Source organism: Rhipicephalus microplus, chromosome 6 (genome assembly GCF_043290135.1).
Source record: "Rhipicephalus microplus isolate Deutch F79 chromosome 6, USDA_Rmic, whole genome shotgun sequence".
Lineage (NCBI taxonomy): Eukaryota > Metazoa > Arthropoda > Arachnida > Ixodida > Ixodidae > Rhipicephalus > Rhipicephalus microplus.
The window spans coordinates 92605276-92619128 of record NC_134705.1 but is presented as its reverse complement, the minus strand read 5'-3'; the positions used below and the strand labels follow the sequence as shown (position 1 = coordinate 92619128).

Here is a 13853-nt window from a genome sequence, read left to right as displayed (position 1 = left end):
CGAGTAAATAAATGAAAGATGTTTCCCTCTCTCGACAAGCGATCACGAGCCTTGACGCCCACGCACTGACCGCCCAGTTTCCATTACTCTTCGCAATCGTCCACCGTCGGGTAAGTCATTTCAATTCTGGCTATTTGAGAGGGGCAAGCTTCTGAAGTGGGTGGCACACCGGGACGGTGCCTCCCCCCCGCCCCCCGAAATTTTTTTTAGCGATGACATAGATAGAGCTGAAAATTACCACTTCAAGGAGGTGCTCCTCTATCTCCCCCCCTCCATCTGAAATCAAGGAGGTGCCCCTCCCGAGAAACATTTCTGGCTGCGCCCCTGCAAGTGTGGCGAGTGAAGCTTCCAGAAGTGGTGGGCTGCCACCAGACTAAAAGGAGGCGGCAACTTCAAGTGCCTGTGATACCGCAGTAGTCTGAGCGCTTGCGGTCGCGTGTTTTATCAAACATGATGAACGCCTCTTTGTTTCGGGGCACTTCGAGCGTACCTGTATATTTGTATGGCCGACTATTTCTCAGTGCTCTCACGGCCATTTCTTCGAGATGATGTATACGAAATTTTGCACGGCATAAGACTGGTGCTGGACTGGTGCAAGCTCAGTCCAGCCACTTGCTGGATCGCTCTAGACAAGCTCTAGACAGATTCAGGCTATAGATATGTCACTCAAGAATGTCACTCAAGTTCCCCGAAGAGCCCAATAAAACTGAGTGACCACCTCGAGTTTGAACAGACCATGACAAAGAGGCTTTATATCTTTGAATGTTTATTCGCACTCTTTATGCACTGTATCTCCACATGTGTTTGATAAAAAAACTTGTCTTACAATCCAACACACAGTAACGAAAATTGCAAGAAAGAAAAGAAAACATAACTGGCACACGGGGCAAGCTGGCAGAACGAACAAAATTCTGTTGACTGTTTAAAAGCAGCCGGGACATCAACCTACTTGAATGATAAAATGGCATCACGACAATTCTGAACAAATGAGGCGAGAAAATTAAAAGGACAGAACAACATCAAAGTGCGAGACAGTGTAAAAATCTAAAATACTTGTGCCTCAAAGCAATTAAAATAGAGTTAAATATTTGCGACAATTTGATGCGTTGTGATGCCGGAACTCCTTGCAAGGTAACTAACCGGCATGCCGAATCGATCGCCTGAAAACGGTGAACTATGACACATTTTGCCAGATGAACATTAACTGAACCCAGAGAGAACACTCGGCATAGCAGATGAACTTGTACCAATGGGACACACTTGTGCCATCGGGTTCATAAATACATCGGCTGGTCGTGAAAATTTCATTCACTTCAGCATGACGCACAGTCTAACGGGACGACATGGCTTTTTTTGGTAGTCAAAAGCCTTTGCTGCGCACCGCTTCGTAGAAGCTGTGCCCACATGCACAATCATTATAATCATTCGATTTGTGGGGCAAGTCGACAGACATACCGAAAGTTGTCCCAAAATGCAAACATTCCAAAACGTGCATCTAAAGAGCAAAACTGGCTAATTTGTCCCAGTGAGGACATTTGAAAAACATTCATTCAGGTTTCACTTTCAATAATGCAGTAGAAAGGACATTGCATACACACAGCATAAAAAAAGGCTCATTACAATGTGTTGGATATTGAGCTCAGCCAAACAACTCACGCAATTAAAACATTTCTCGTTAAAAAAAAAAAGAACGAACAAACAAAAAGTGAGAAAGCATGTTTGCTGAAGCCTACAACCATGAAAGCAGAGTACAATTATTTGAACAGACAAAGAAGACTGGGCAGAAAAGCAAATAAGAAGCTTGCCTAGTAAAAAATTTACATATAACCCTGGGCCTTCACATCATACATGTGAAAAAAATCCTATCATTGAACCGGGTATTCAAAAACAATATTTCTTCAAAAACAGGAATGTAGGCAAGCCTCTAAAACTATATTCCTTCTTCTGCAACAGTGTCTAACAGAGTCACAATATACGCATCCTTTAAACCGGGAACTAGAATAAATATACTGCAAGCTAAACAAAAGTGACACTCCCAGAAACAATGTAAATTAACATAACACATTAATCACTCCAGATGAACATAGAGGAAAAGACGAACTTCATAATAAGCGTGCACTCCAAAAGGAGGTCGTACTTGGAACATAATTCTGTTGCAAAGCAATCACCATCACCTGGCCTGCTTATACCTCTAGAATACTGTCACAATGATAGCACGCACGTGGTTTGTGACCTGGAAGTTCCAGAACGTGGCGATAATGCCAGAAAAGGCTTGCAAGATAGCTGACAGACGTAGCGACAGAAAGATACTCCAAGCACGCAACGCCCGACCCTAATATTTTTTTTTAGCACAGTATATCGCTTGCTGGAGCAAAAAACAATAAGTTAACAAGGCCAGGAAGACGAAACTAGCACAAACACATGTTCGAACTAGACGAATGCATGGTTGAACTAGGCAAGAGTAACGGAACTTTTTAACTAAATGCATCATACATAAGCAGAGACCATTTTTTGCTAAATTTAGCAATTACAAAATAAAAAGGAGGAACAGGTTCTAGTATTATGCCACAGAAAAAGTGTTTTGATATCGATGTAGAAAGGGTGTGTCTAGTTAGCAGGAACATCATGATATTGCAAGGACCAGCGAGTCAAGATATCGAAATTGTGGCGTCCAAACTAGACTGTAATCCTTTCGCACAGGGTGAAGCAGAGAAGTTTTGACTACAAAGCAACAAACGAAACAGAGAAACAAACAACATCAGCACTAGGTCAAGAAGTAGAGAAGAAGAAGGCAACTGCAAAAACAGGAACTTCAAAATGTTGCAACACTGCCACGCAACGCTGCGTAGTAGAATTGTTGAAGCCTATTGACAACTGCTCGTTTATCGAAATGGTGTCCAGTCAATGTACTGTGCAATTAAAAGAACTTTAGATAACCCATTTGTCGTTTCTAAAAATAAATTAAGTCCGAAGGAACATTTGAAGATAGGCCAAGTGGGGTATGCAACTTGCATTCCTGCAAAGACATGTTCGTTGGCAGCGAAACAAAATAGACGTTCAACAGACGATAGCCAGTACAACTTGTGCGGCTAGAAAAAAAGGCCAGAAAAAGCCATTCTAGGAATACATAATACCTAAACTCTCAATACTAAAGGAACACAGAAAAGTGAAAAAAACAAACAAAGGGATCATAATACTTAACACTGAATTAGAGAACAAAAGTAATCCTACTAGTACATCGAAAACTGTCTCCCAGTCGCCTATATGTACAAATTTGGCTTGCTATTCGATACAGTACAGCACCAGCAACACTTGGACGTAAGAAAAAAAAAAGAGAGATCAGTGTGTAAATTTTTTTTCACGTTTTTACAAACAGTATGTCACGAACACACCCTAGATTCGCAGCTTGCAGAATTCTGGTATATCACGAGTTGTTTCATACCAAAGTCACACCTTACAGATTTCGTAACATTTCTTTCCCTCGTTCTCTCTTTTTCGCTTATTCCTTTGACCTTACAGTACAACACACACGGATACTCCAGACCTCCACTCGTCTTGACCAGCAAGAGATAACCAACTGAACTAGAACTCCCTTTTCCAGAAATAAATATGAAACGAGTGTGCCAGGAAAAAAAAAAAACGAGCCAACGCTGCAAGGCCAAGTCGCAAGAACAAAACTGCCACTTCTAGAACTGCCACTTCAAGAGAGCACTGACGGGTTGCCTATCTATTCTTATATCATGCACAAAGAATGGATTGAAACGATGCTCGATGCTGCCAGATCAGGCTCTTAATAGGTTCCACAGTGCTGCCAGACATATTGCAGTTCACTTTCTGCAAACCTCGACGCATGAGAGACAAAGTTTAAACATTTTCAAGCAGACGGTGCCCCTACTGATGTTTCAAGAATTCTTTATGCCAACAGACAGGCAAATCTGTCAGAGTGGCTCCATGATTTTGAAAAACATGTTTGTCCACTTTCTGTGAGACTAGAGAATGCCCCGTGCAGTTTCACACAGTACGAGGCGTGCTCGAAAATTTCAGCCAAGCGTAGCAGATCAAATTGTAGAGAGACATTGTGTGGACTTGCGCGACGGCTACAAAAGGCTATATTTTAAACTATAAATTTTCAGAGGACGAGGTTATTAAAATTTGCTGGTGTACTGAGCGTTTCCCTTAGTTTTGAAAATTATAAGAAAAATCAATTTTTTTACGAAAGCTCAGGAAAGCCGTCATCACTGAGCAGCAGCAAACATTTTGCAAGTGCATCTGCCAATCGTGCACTGCCAACTTCATACTAAATAAATGTGGAGACACTAAGTATTGCTGCTCTAAACAGCACTGCATTTGAAAATTCAACACCTCGGCATCGCAGGCTTGCATATGCATAACTTTGAATCTTATGAATGGCACTGAGGGACATACCGTTCGCAAAACAAACACTGGCGCATCGTCATGTAGCTGCGAATCACTACCGCTAATCCAATGTTGTTGCAATTGAACATGTGGCAAGCAACCAGACATCTCTAGAAACAGAGCCTCACCCACACAACATCCAACAACATGCACAGCAAGAACGGCCTTTGGTGTGAAAAGGTAGAAAAAAAAACGATAGCGTAAAACGAAATGTGTCATCAGTTCTCAAAAAGCTAGGACTACAATAAAAGATTAAAGTTTGATACAATATTTCTCATGCAAAACTGTATTCCTAACTCCTGCGAAACGAGAGAGCTCAATCACAATCTTAACACACACACACATGCACACACACACACACACAAGAAGCAAATACCAAGTTGTGTTTTAAGTGCACAAAGAAATTGTACTCCTCTTCACTATAAACATCACAGACTCGACACATTAGAGGTCCTTCACAAGGGAGTGCAAGAGAAAAAGAAAAAGGCTCCACCACACTGCATCACCCTCCAGCCCCGCAGTAATTAAGTCTGTCGGCAATTCGTCTTACAATTACGCAGTAGTACACACAATACTGGCTCACGCAGGGATTGTTGCACGTCCGCACACAAGAAACTGCGACACTGACAGCTAGGGACAAGAGTACCACCGAGCATTACGTCGTCTCCAAAGAGTACAAACATGCACAGAAAAAGCCTTCAATATCCTGTAAAAAAGGCGTCTTCATTTGTAAGGCAAGAATTGAAAACCCCATCCACAGCGTACTACGAAGTACCTGCGTCCTCTGTCACTCTCTCATGCGCCATTCTAGAAATCGCGCGACACCAGCTAGGAATGCTCCTGCACGCGCGCCTTCTATCCAGATTGATGTCTCTAAGTAGAAAATGGGGCATTGTGGGAGTAAATACAAAGCATACTCCTGAAAACATCCCCCTATGATAACTCCCTTCGACTGTAGGAGTAAATCCAAAAGGTACTCCTCCAAAACAACCTCTGGCAACTCCCTTCTACCATGAGAGTAAATCTGAAATGTACTCCTTGAAAACACCCTCCATGAAAAATCCCTTCCACAGAGTTAATGGAAAGAACGAATTTCTCTCCCTTTCACCGGCGAGTAGGGCGAGTTGTGTGAGGACACCCCGAACTACCCAGAGTACTGAGCAACTAGCTTGAAAACATTAAAGAGGCTTTGCCGCTATTGTTGACACATTGCGCTCTGGAAGCTGACACTTTATTCTTTTTGTTGACACATTGCGCTCTGGAAGCTGACACTTTATTCTTTTATGCTTGCCGCTACCGTTAACATTAAACAAAAGTTTGAGGTTGAAGCTGACATGTGCCTCGGTGAAGGTAAACACTCTCTGCAAATACCATGTTGAGAAACACAAATGCGATCACCAAACTACAATCATAATTTACGAAGTGGAACGAATAGCATTGCGATATCGTTATTACTCAGTGTCATTCTAAGGATACAGTTAGGCTAGAAACAAGAAAGGAAAGACTACGAAACAAAAGTGGACTTCTAAGTAACACATGTAAACTGCACAAAGACTTCCCAACGCATCCCACCCAATGTGCAAATCAGAACACACCTTGAGAATGACCCCGACGTTCAAAGTCATCCTCACAAAAAACATGCACCAATGCAGCAGCAGTATGTCATAACAAATGATAAAACACTTTGCAACGTTAAATCTGTGCATGGCGACTACGCTACAACGAGTACAGGCATCTGATGGGGCCACCAAGCACAAATGCATGACAAACAAAATGCATCACTGCACATTTAATCCTTACATTTCTCGCGCATTAAAAAAGTATGTCAAAGAATCATTTGCTAAAAACATTGTAAAAGAGAAAGAAAAGATGTGTGATCCTCGGCACGAAAAAATGTCTGTTCGTCCCTCGTTGCTCCAATGGCGCGTCGATCGATATTTTTGGCGGTAGCGACTTGTAGAGAAAATGGAGATGCGTACGACGACGTTTCAAGTCTCGTACCGAATGGCAGCAGACAGAAGAACAGGAGGTTTGCAGTCCTTATCTCCGGTTTAATTCGACCTTGATAGCTAAGGGCGTCGAAAAAGAAATGCAGAGGAAAGAGAAATTTAGCAGCTCATTAGCAGTTCATTAACTTGCAATAAAAATGATCTAAGACAGACACAATAAAGAAGACTTATTTGGCATATCATGCATTGCACATAATGCATGCAGTGGTTTACAGCCTGAAGTCAAAACTCAGGCAGAATTTTCATACGAGCTGGATAAGTTTTTGTAGCTTATCAGCCCCAAAATGTGTTACAAAAGTGAAAAGGCAATGACAGTTAAGAGTGACAAGTGTTCAATGCTTACCCCAATTATAGCTACAAAGAAAAGGCAATTTTTTATATGAGTAGTTATTAAAATTCGTGTGTTGCAAAACGTTAAATGCAAGCAACTTCACGATGCGAAGGCATAAACAATGTACACAATCCACAAAGGCATCATTAAACAATTACACTATAGAGCCTCAGTTATACAAACCCGGCTTGTACAGATTTCGAGGTGACACGAATTTTTCTGTGAAGATAAAAACAGCGCCGATGGCCTGTACGGTCGATGCAAGCCAATGCTTGCCCCGCAACATTTTACACGAACATACACTGCCTCACAGACACGAAAAAAAGCTGCCCATGAGGTTGCAGAAGACATGGCAATCGTGCGTGGGCGTGGTACCCTGGTGTGAGCATGCACACCCCGCCAGTGCTTCGGTGGATTGTCAGCATTGCCATCAGCAGCCTGTCGTATCCTCCGAGATCACGCACGCAAATTTTGGAGGCCCTAATGCACCTACATGTGTTTTCACTTTTAGATTACAAGTGGCACTGGTGCCACATTTTCTTTTTTTTTCCCCTCAACGTCCTATGCTGGTACGACTGCAAATCTTGTAAAAAGAGAAATAAAACCTTACCCTACTCTAAAGTGGCACTGGTGCCACATTTTCTTTTTTTTCCCCTCAACGTCCTATGCTGGTACGACTGCAAATCTTGTAAAAAGAGAAATAAAACCTTACCTTACTCTAAAGGGATCAGCATAACAATAAAACATGAGTCACAAAATTTTATGGTTTTCATATATCACTATAAAGCACCTAAGTCATTTCCACTGTAGTATTCTGGTGTCATGCAAGAAAGTGTACTAAAATTAAGAAGGCGCTATTGTCTCTCGTGTGTTACAGCACATTTTGTCCCTATAAATACGAAGGCGCACAGGAGTTCATGTGAACCAGTATGACTGCAGAAAAGTAAAAACTTTGTTTAGTCGTGTGTGTCTGTCTATGATGATGTGGCCCCAAAAATATTTAATTAAAATACAGACCTGTTTTTTTTTTTTGTCACACGCCAATTTTCTGTCTTTTTGTTGATATGAATCTCATACGAAATATTTTTTCCCACCCCATGATATTCATATCAACAAAGTTTAGCTCTAAATAAATGACTAATGTGCCATGCTGAACATACAGCACTGCTCCAACGTGACAGTCGCCACAGGAGAGCAGGAGAATGTTCTTATGGTGGCCAACATCTGAGCCTTTGGCTTTTGTCAGATGATGATGCAAATGTCTGCCACTGGCTGAACACTGCTAAGGTGATAAGGCGCCCATAAAATGCTATAGGCAACCTGGTTTACCAATTGAGCACGTCACAGCCACACGTTAAAAGTGCGCAACTGTACACCCAGCTTCTTTTATAATGTTTGCGGGCTTTACTTGCAACTTGTAAGAAAAGACTATGCGAGACATATCGTGAGAGAAATAATTGAGTCACTCACTTCTGAAAGTTCTTTACGAGTCTGCAATCGTACTTTAAGTCTCCAGCTAAGAATTCAAAATTTGAATAGCTTAAACAAAATTGATGATTTCAGGAGAAAAGTAAGAATGCATTGTGTAACTATGGCTATAGTGAAGAGCATGAGCTTAGTTCAATTTTCTTCCAACATGCCTTTGACATTTGAAGCCTCGGCTCAAATTATGTGGGACAAGCTGTATTTATGCACATATCTTGATTACTTTCTAAAAACGAAATCTATGGATATGGACTTTTGTATTGTCATAGCAATTTTATGAACAGTTTCAGCTGGTTTTTTCTGTCACCACCGCCGTCATTCATATATATATATATACAGTGAAAGCTCGTTAATTCACACCTTATTAATTCGAAATTTTGGATAATTCGAAATGGTCGCCGCAGTCCGGTCTGCAGTGCATAGGAGACCATGTGTAAAACGATTCGTTGATTCGAACAGAAATTGCTGCCTCTACGGATAATTCGAAGCGCGCGCCGCCGAGCGTCATCATCGTGAAACACTAGTGGAAGCTTTTACGGTCGAACGATAGGTGGCACGACCAGTTTTTTTGAGCTTCAAGTGGCCTCCGAGCAAAGGGCGAGCAAAGTATGGCCTCCAAAATCCAGGGAGCAATTTTTTTTTTTTTTTCGTAGCCTTCCCGCTATCTCAGCGCCTGGCGCCACTTGTACGCGGGACCCACGGGACGCTGAGGAGCCGGCGGAGTAGTCCTAGCAGTCCTAGGCCGCTCCCGGCAGCGTCACTTTGTTCCTCGAGCACGTTGTTCGTTCACGCCATGCACATGTTGGTGCGCGCATGGGAACAGGTGACCGCGACCACAATCGCAAACTGTTTCCGCCACAGTGGATTTGCAGCTGGAAGTGCGCAGGATAGTTGTGACGTCGACGTGGATGGGGCTGAGGAGCTCATGCCAGTGGCATTGCGCGACACTCTTCGGGGCGTACGTTTTGCCGATTATGTTGAAGTTGACACCGGTGCATCGGTGTGTGGTGCCCTGACTGATGAGGACATTATCGCTCAAGTAGCCCGTGCGCAGCCTGATGCTGAAGAGCCAGAAGGTGAGGAAGACGAAAATGACGAAGCGCCTGTGCACCCGTCAGCTTCTGCGGTGATGGAGGCACTTAATGTGGCGCGTCTCTTCTTCAGCTTTGAAGAGGGTGAAGAGGATTCCCTGCGCCGCGTCCGCGCGCTGGAACAGAGAGCCGCAGCTGTGGCATTCAGAGAAAAGAGGCAGATGGTCATCACCGACTTTTTTGGCCAATAAATATTTTTCGTGACCCCACCCCCGAAATCCACCCATTTTTGCTCACTTTCATTATTTCGAATTTTGTTTAATTCGAAATCGCTCAGCGTTCCCGTGGAATTGGAATTAACGAGCTTTTACTGTATATATATACTATATGTAAGAAACGATGCGCTAGCCTCCTCTTTCTGCGGAGCGAACATCGCCTTTCCGGCCGGGCTTGTCTGCGCGCGTGCTTATCTCGCCAGGGAACGGGGGGGGGGGGGGGGGGGGGGCACTCATGGTTGTGCCCTGCTATCGCAGCAACGATTAGCACACGCCTTGTGCCTCCACAGCAAGCAGGAGCTTCCGCGGGCTGCGCTCTCAACGTGAAAAAAACGGTGCCAAAAGCCTACCTGGAGCGGCCGTGTATTCTTATACCAGCATTTTGTAGAGTTACGCGAGATCAGATCTAAATGAGTTTATTGCCAGCCTCACTTCGTATATCAATGCCGTCACTACACACGAGCCTTGTTGTGGTCATCTACAGTGGCTGCGCCACAGAAAACTTGGTTGCTTAGCAAGTGCATGTTTACTGGAATTAATACTGCTCCTAAAAATGCTAGCCTTGCTTTGTAAAAAATTAGAAACTCCGCTACAACGAACGCTGCTTCAACGAGGTTTCTGCTACAACGAAAAATTCATGATTCCCTGCCAGCAGTCCATAGGAGTCAATGCATAAATACTGTCTCCACAACGAACACTTTTTCTTCTGTCGTCCCACTTCTACGAAATTTCACGATGCGATTCAAGGCTCAGATACTTATTGCTATGCACTAAACCCAATCTTTAACATTTCGATGCATTTACAGAGCCTTAAAATGTGTCGACGAAGTCTAAAACACGCGTTGGCACCACCAGAAACCGCCTCTGTTCAGCAAGCATGAGGGCTGCCATTGCTCAGTAGCGATGGCAATGAGATTGCCCAGCTTTTGCCACTGGCTTGCAGTAAAAGCAAGTCCCAGGCTTGCTTTTGAGTCGCAGATGATCCGAAGCTGAAGCTTAGTCGCTCAGTTCATGGTTTCCTTCATGGAGCTGCTGGGTGCAATAGCAGAAGGATGCCTTTTCCAATGCTTATCATTATGTTCGCGCTTGGCCAGTGTGTTAACTAATCAGAGCGGCTGTTGGCCAGTGTGTTAACTAATCAGAGTGGCTGTTGGCCAGTGTGTTAACTAATCAGAGCGGCTGTTCGTCCGCATTATCAACAAAATCAGCTAATCACGAGTGAGAGATGATAAGAACGGCATAGAAGTTGCCGCTACATGATACCCTGCCTCCATCTCGGCATTGTCGGACACATGTTGATGGCGGACAGCTGCTGGTGTTAACGTGTTTATGCAGCTGTTTGGTTCGTTCACAAAAGCGGTTTTAGGCATTGTTTTAGCGTGCTTTTCACCATGGCCTCGCTATGCATGGGTGAGAATCACGTTGTCACGCTGCTGGGAAAGAATTGGAAGCAGCAGACACTTCCTAAATTTTGAGAATGAACGTTTCTTTGTCTTGCTAGCTCAGATCAGCTGTATTTTTTTTTTAATTTTGCTACAACAAAATTTTCGCTTCAACAAAATTTTTCAACAAAGTTCCGCACCCCGTAAGTTTCGTTGTAGTGGATTTCAACTGTATGTTGCTATCACAATCAGTGCTCCGCCCTTTTGGCAAAACTGTGACTTTTTTCACTAATGTCCTTCAAAATAACAAAGCTGTATTAGAGTTACATAACGGGTGCCAATAATGATACTAGTGCAGTGGCAGATGTATGTACCAATGAAACAAGAAAAATTTCATGCAATGACAAGAGTGTAATTAAGTTGATTATTACAAAGCACGCAGCGTGGTTCAGTGAAAACACTCACCCTCAATGATTTCCTGCTTCATCTTGCTGACCTCGCGGCGGATTTCGGACATGATCTCCTGCTTGAGCTTGTCCATGTCGAGCAAGTCTACACCATTCACCTTCATGACGTCTGCGTCACCCAGCGACCCAATGCGCTGCCTGAAAACATTTAAAAAAAAGGCAGTAGTGAAATGATGGTGAGAAAGTGAAGCGCAAAAGTGGATCAACACACTCACTCACTGACCTTACACTTGCTCAAAGGGGTACTGACACAAAATTTCGGGGCCGAGATAGCTTGAGGGGTCGATTCTCCTGAACATTCGTATATCATTTGCAAGATATCAACAGTGAATAGAGCTTGTAAGGTATTTTAAATTCATTTTGAAGTTTGCGTGGGCGACCGACTCCATAGCACTATAGACACCATAGGAGGGGACCCCGAAGTGACCCCCCTACTTCCCTCACGGCACCATGCTACAACGAAACAAGTTTTGATGATGTCACAGCCGTCTTTTTTTTTTTTTTTTTGCCGCGTTAGTTCCCGCAGTCTATATTTCTCGGCGGCTGGTTGTGAGTGCGTGGCTGTGGCGCACGCTTAGAAAGTTATGTGTTTGGCAACATTCCAGTCCCGTTTCCTATTCGAAAGTAATTCTTTATGCGGACCGTGCAGAAGTGCGTCACAGTTTTGTGTGCTGACCTGGTCAAGAGCTGCACACGCTAGGTGGCGACAGTTGCACTCAGTTTTTGGAACTTGCTGAAACCGAAACTGAAACTGATTGATAATGAGGGGCCTGTAATTAATTATCTGTCACGTGCTGTAGCAAACGACGTGTCGTGTAATGACTAACAGGCCGCCATCAATGCATCAATGCATTGCAGCAGAAAAACGCGAGGCCAAGGTTTTTGTGTCAGTGCCCCTTTAACAATATTTGACATACGCCAGAGTAAGTGAAAACGAGTGATGAAAGGTGCGACAAGGCCTTCGTGTAAGTGGCAATGAGTGCCAGTTATAAATTGAGAACAGTGAAACTTGAGCGACTGTGGGTAAATGAGAGTGGACGTGCGTGCCGGAAGTTTAGCAAAGTGAAAAAAAAAAAAAAGACAGAGAGAGTGACGAACTCACCCGCGTCCTGACTTTGGTGACTCGGCACCGCTGCCAGCCACTTTGCTGGGGCTGTTGCCATTGGTCGAACCCTGCTTGTCCCACGTTCTCCGCGAATCTGATGACGACTCAGCCTCCTAAAAAAGAATTGTGTGTTCAGGGACAGAAACTGTGAGCTGTTAATAAAGGCCTTCACTGTACCTTATGGAAAATCCACACTTCAAAGGAGCACAGATGAAGATTTCACACCTCGTATTTTCCGTAGCAATAAGTAGCTAATGACCTGCTTATGACAGCTGAAGAACTCATTCACTCAAGCGTGCGACAGTTTATTTGAAGGCTGTTTCGCAGTTTTGCTTTCAGAGAGCACTGGGTGAGGAGGGACCCAAAATAGCTTTCCTGCAACGTAACTGACTACTGGTTTTCTGTGCATCAAGACGGCATTATTTAAAAATTTATACTGCTGCTTACACACAATCAATGCCGTACGTGACTGCACATTTTACAATGAACATACTTCATGTGCACTGCTGTGTTTTAACACGCTGGCAAAGTTAAAATTAGGGGCACTTTAGATATCATTTTTCCCATGAGAGTCGTAAAAAGTAGAGGGTGCGACTTATACAATGAAGTGACTTTTACGTTTGAAAATAAAGTACTTGATTTGAAATATGTTGTAGGTTATATTAGCTGTTGACATTTTGCAAATGATGTGCGTGTGTTCGCGCAAGTCTATCCCATAATTTATCTCACCTTCGAAATTGCGTTGCCAGTAATCCTTTACGAAAAAGTATAAAGAAAAAAAAAACGCATTGTTAATCTGAGCCAAAAGTTAGCAGATCCCAACAGCCATAAAAATGCAGAGGTAAAATGAACACACAGTGTAGGCAACAAAATGCACCTGAAGGTTCGATGCACTGGCATTCCCGTTTACTTGCAAATATTTCACACGTAGTACACTAGGCCACAATTAGTTTTGCAGTAGCATGCAGGGCTTATAAATTTCCGTCTCCCACTGTGCATGTTTTGATATGCATTTGCTTTCACTTACCTTTTTCTTTGTTTGAAACAATACCAAATCCCTCTTTATGTATGAAATAGTCAACTGCAGATTTTTCGGACACCCGAATTTTCGGCGATAATTCGGACATCTTCGCGGCACTGCCACGAGCCCCATAGAATCAATGTATAAAGAAGTCTGAAATTTCGGATGCTCAAACCCCACGGAATCCAATTTTCCTGACTTTTTCACACGACAGAAGGTCGGAAACCACCACCGACCACCAGTGGAAACCACCACAACTGCGTCACATGCGATTACAATCGCATAAATGAGTGCCCTGGTCTACTGTGGCGGCATCTGTTCCTTGAACGCG

General features: G+C 43.4%; 1 protein-coding gene across 11 annotated transcripts in view; it reads right to left on the bottom strand.

Annotated features, from left to right (window-relative positions):
* Positions 1-749: 749 nt before the first annotated feature.
* The window catches only part of ena (ENAH actin regulator enabled), a 130409-nt gene continuing 117305 nt past the window's right edge, over positions 750-13853 (bottom strand). For all 11 annotated transcript variants that reach the window (XM_075866213.1, XM_075866202.1, XM_075866204.1 and 8 more), the window contains 3 exons: positions 12499-12614; positions 11395-11534; positions 750-6485 (listed from right to left, as the gene is read on the bottom strand). In XM_075866213.1, the coding sequence (XP_075722328.1) occupies positions 6457-6485; positions 11395-11534; positions 12499-12614 (285 nt within the window). In that variant the 3' untranslated portion in view covers positions 750-6456. The remainder of the gene's footprint in view (positions 6486-11394; positions 11535-12498; positions 12615-13853) is intronic.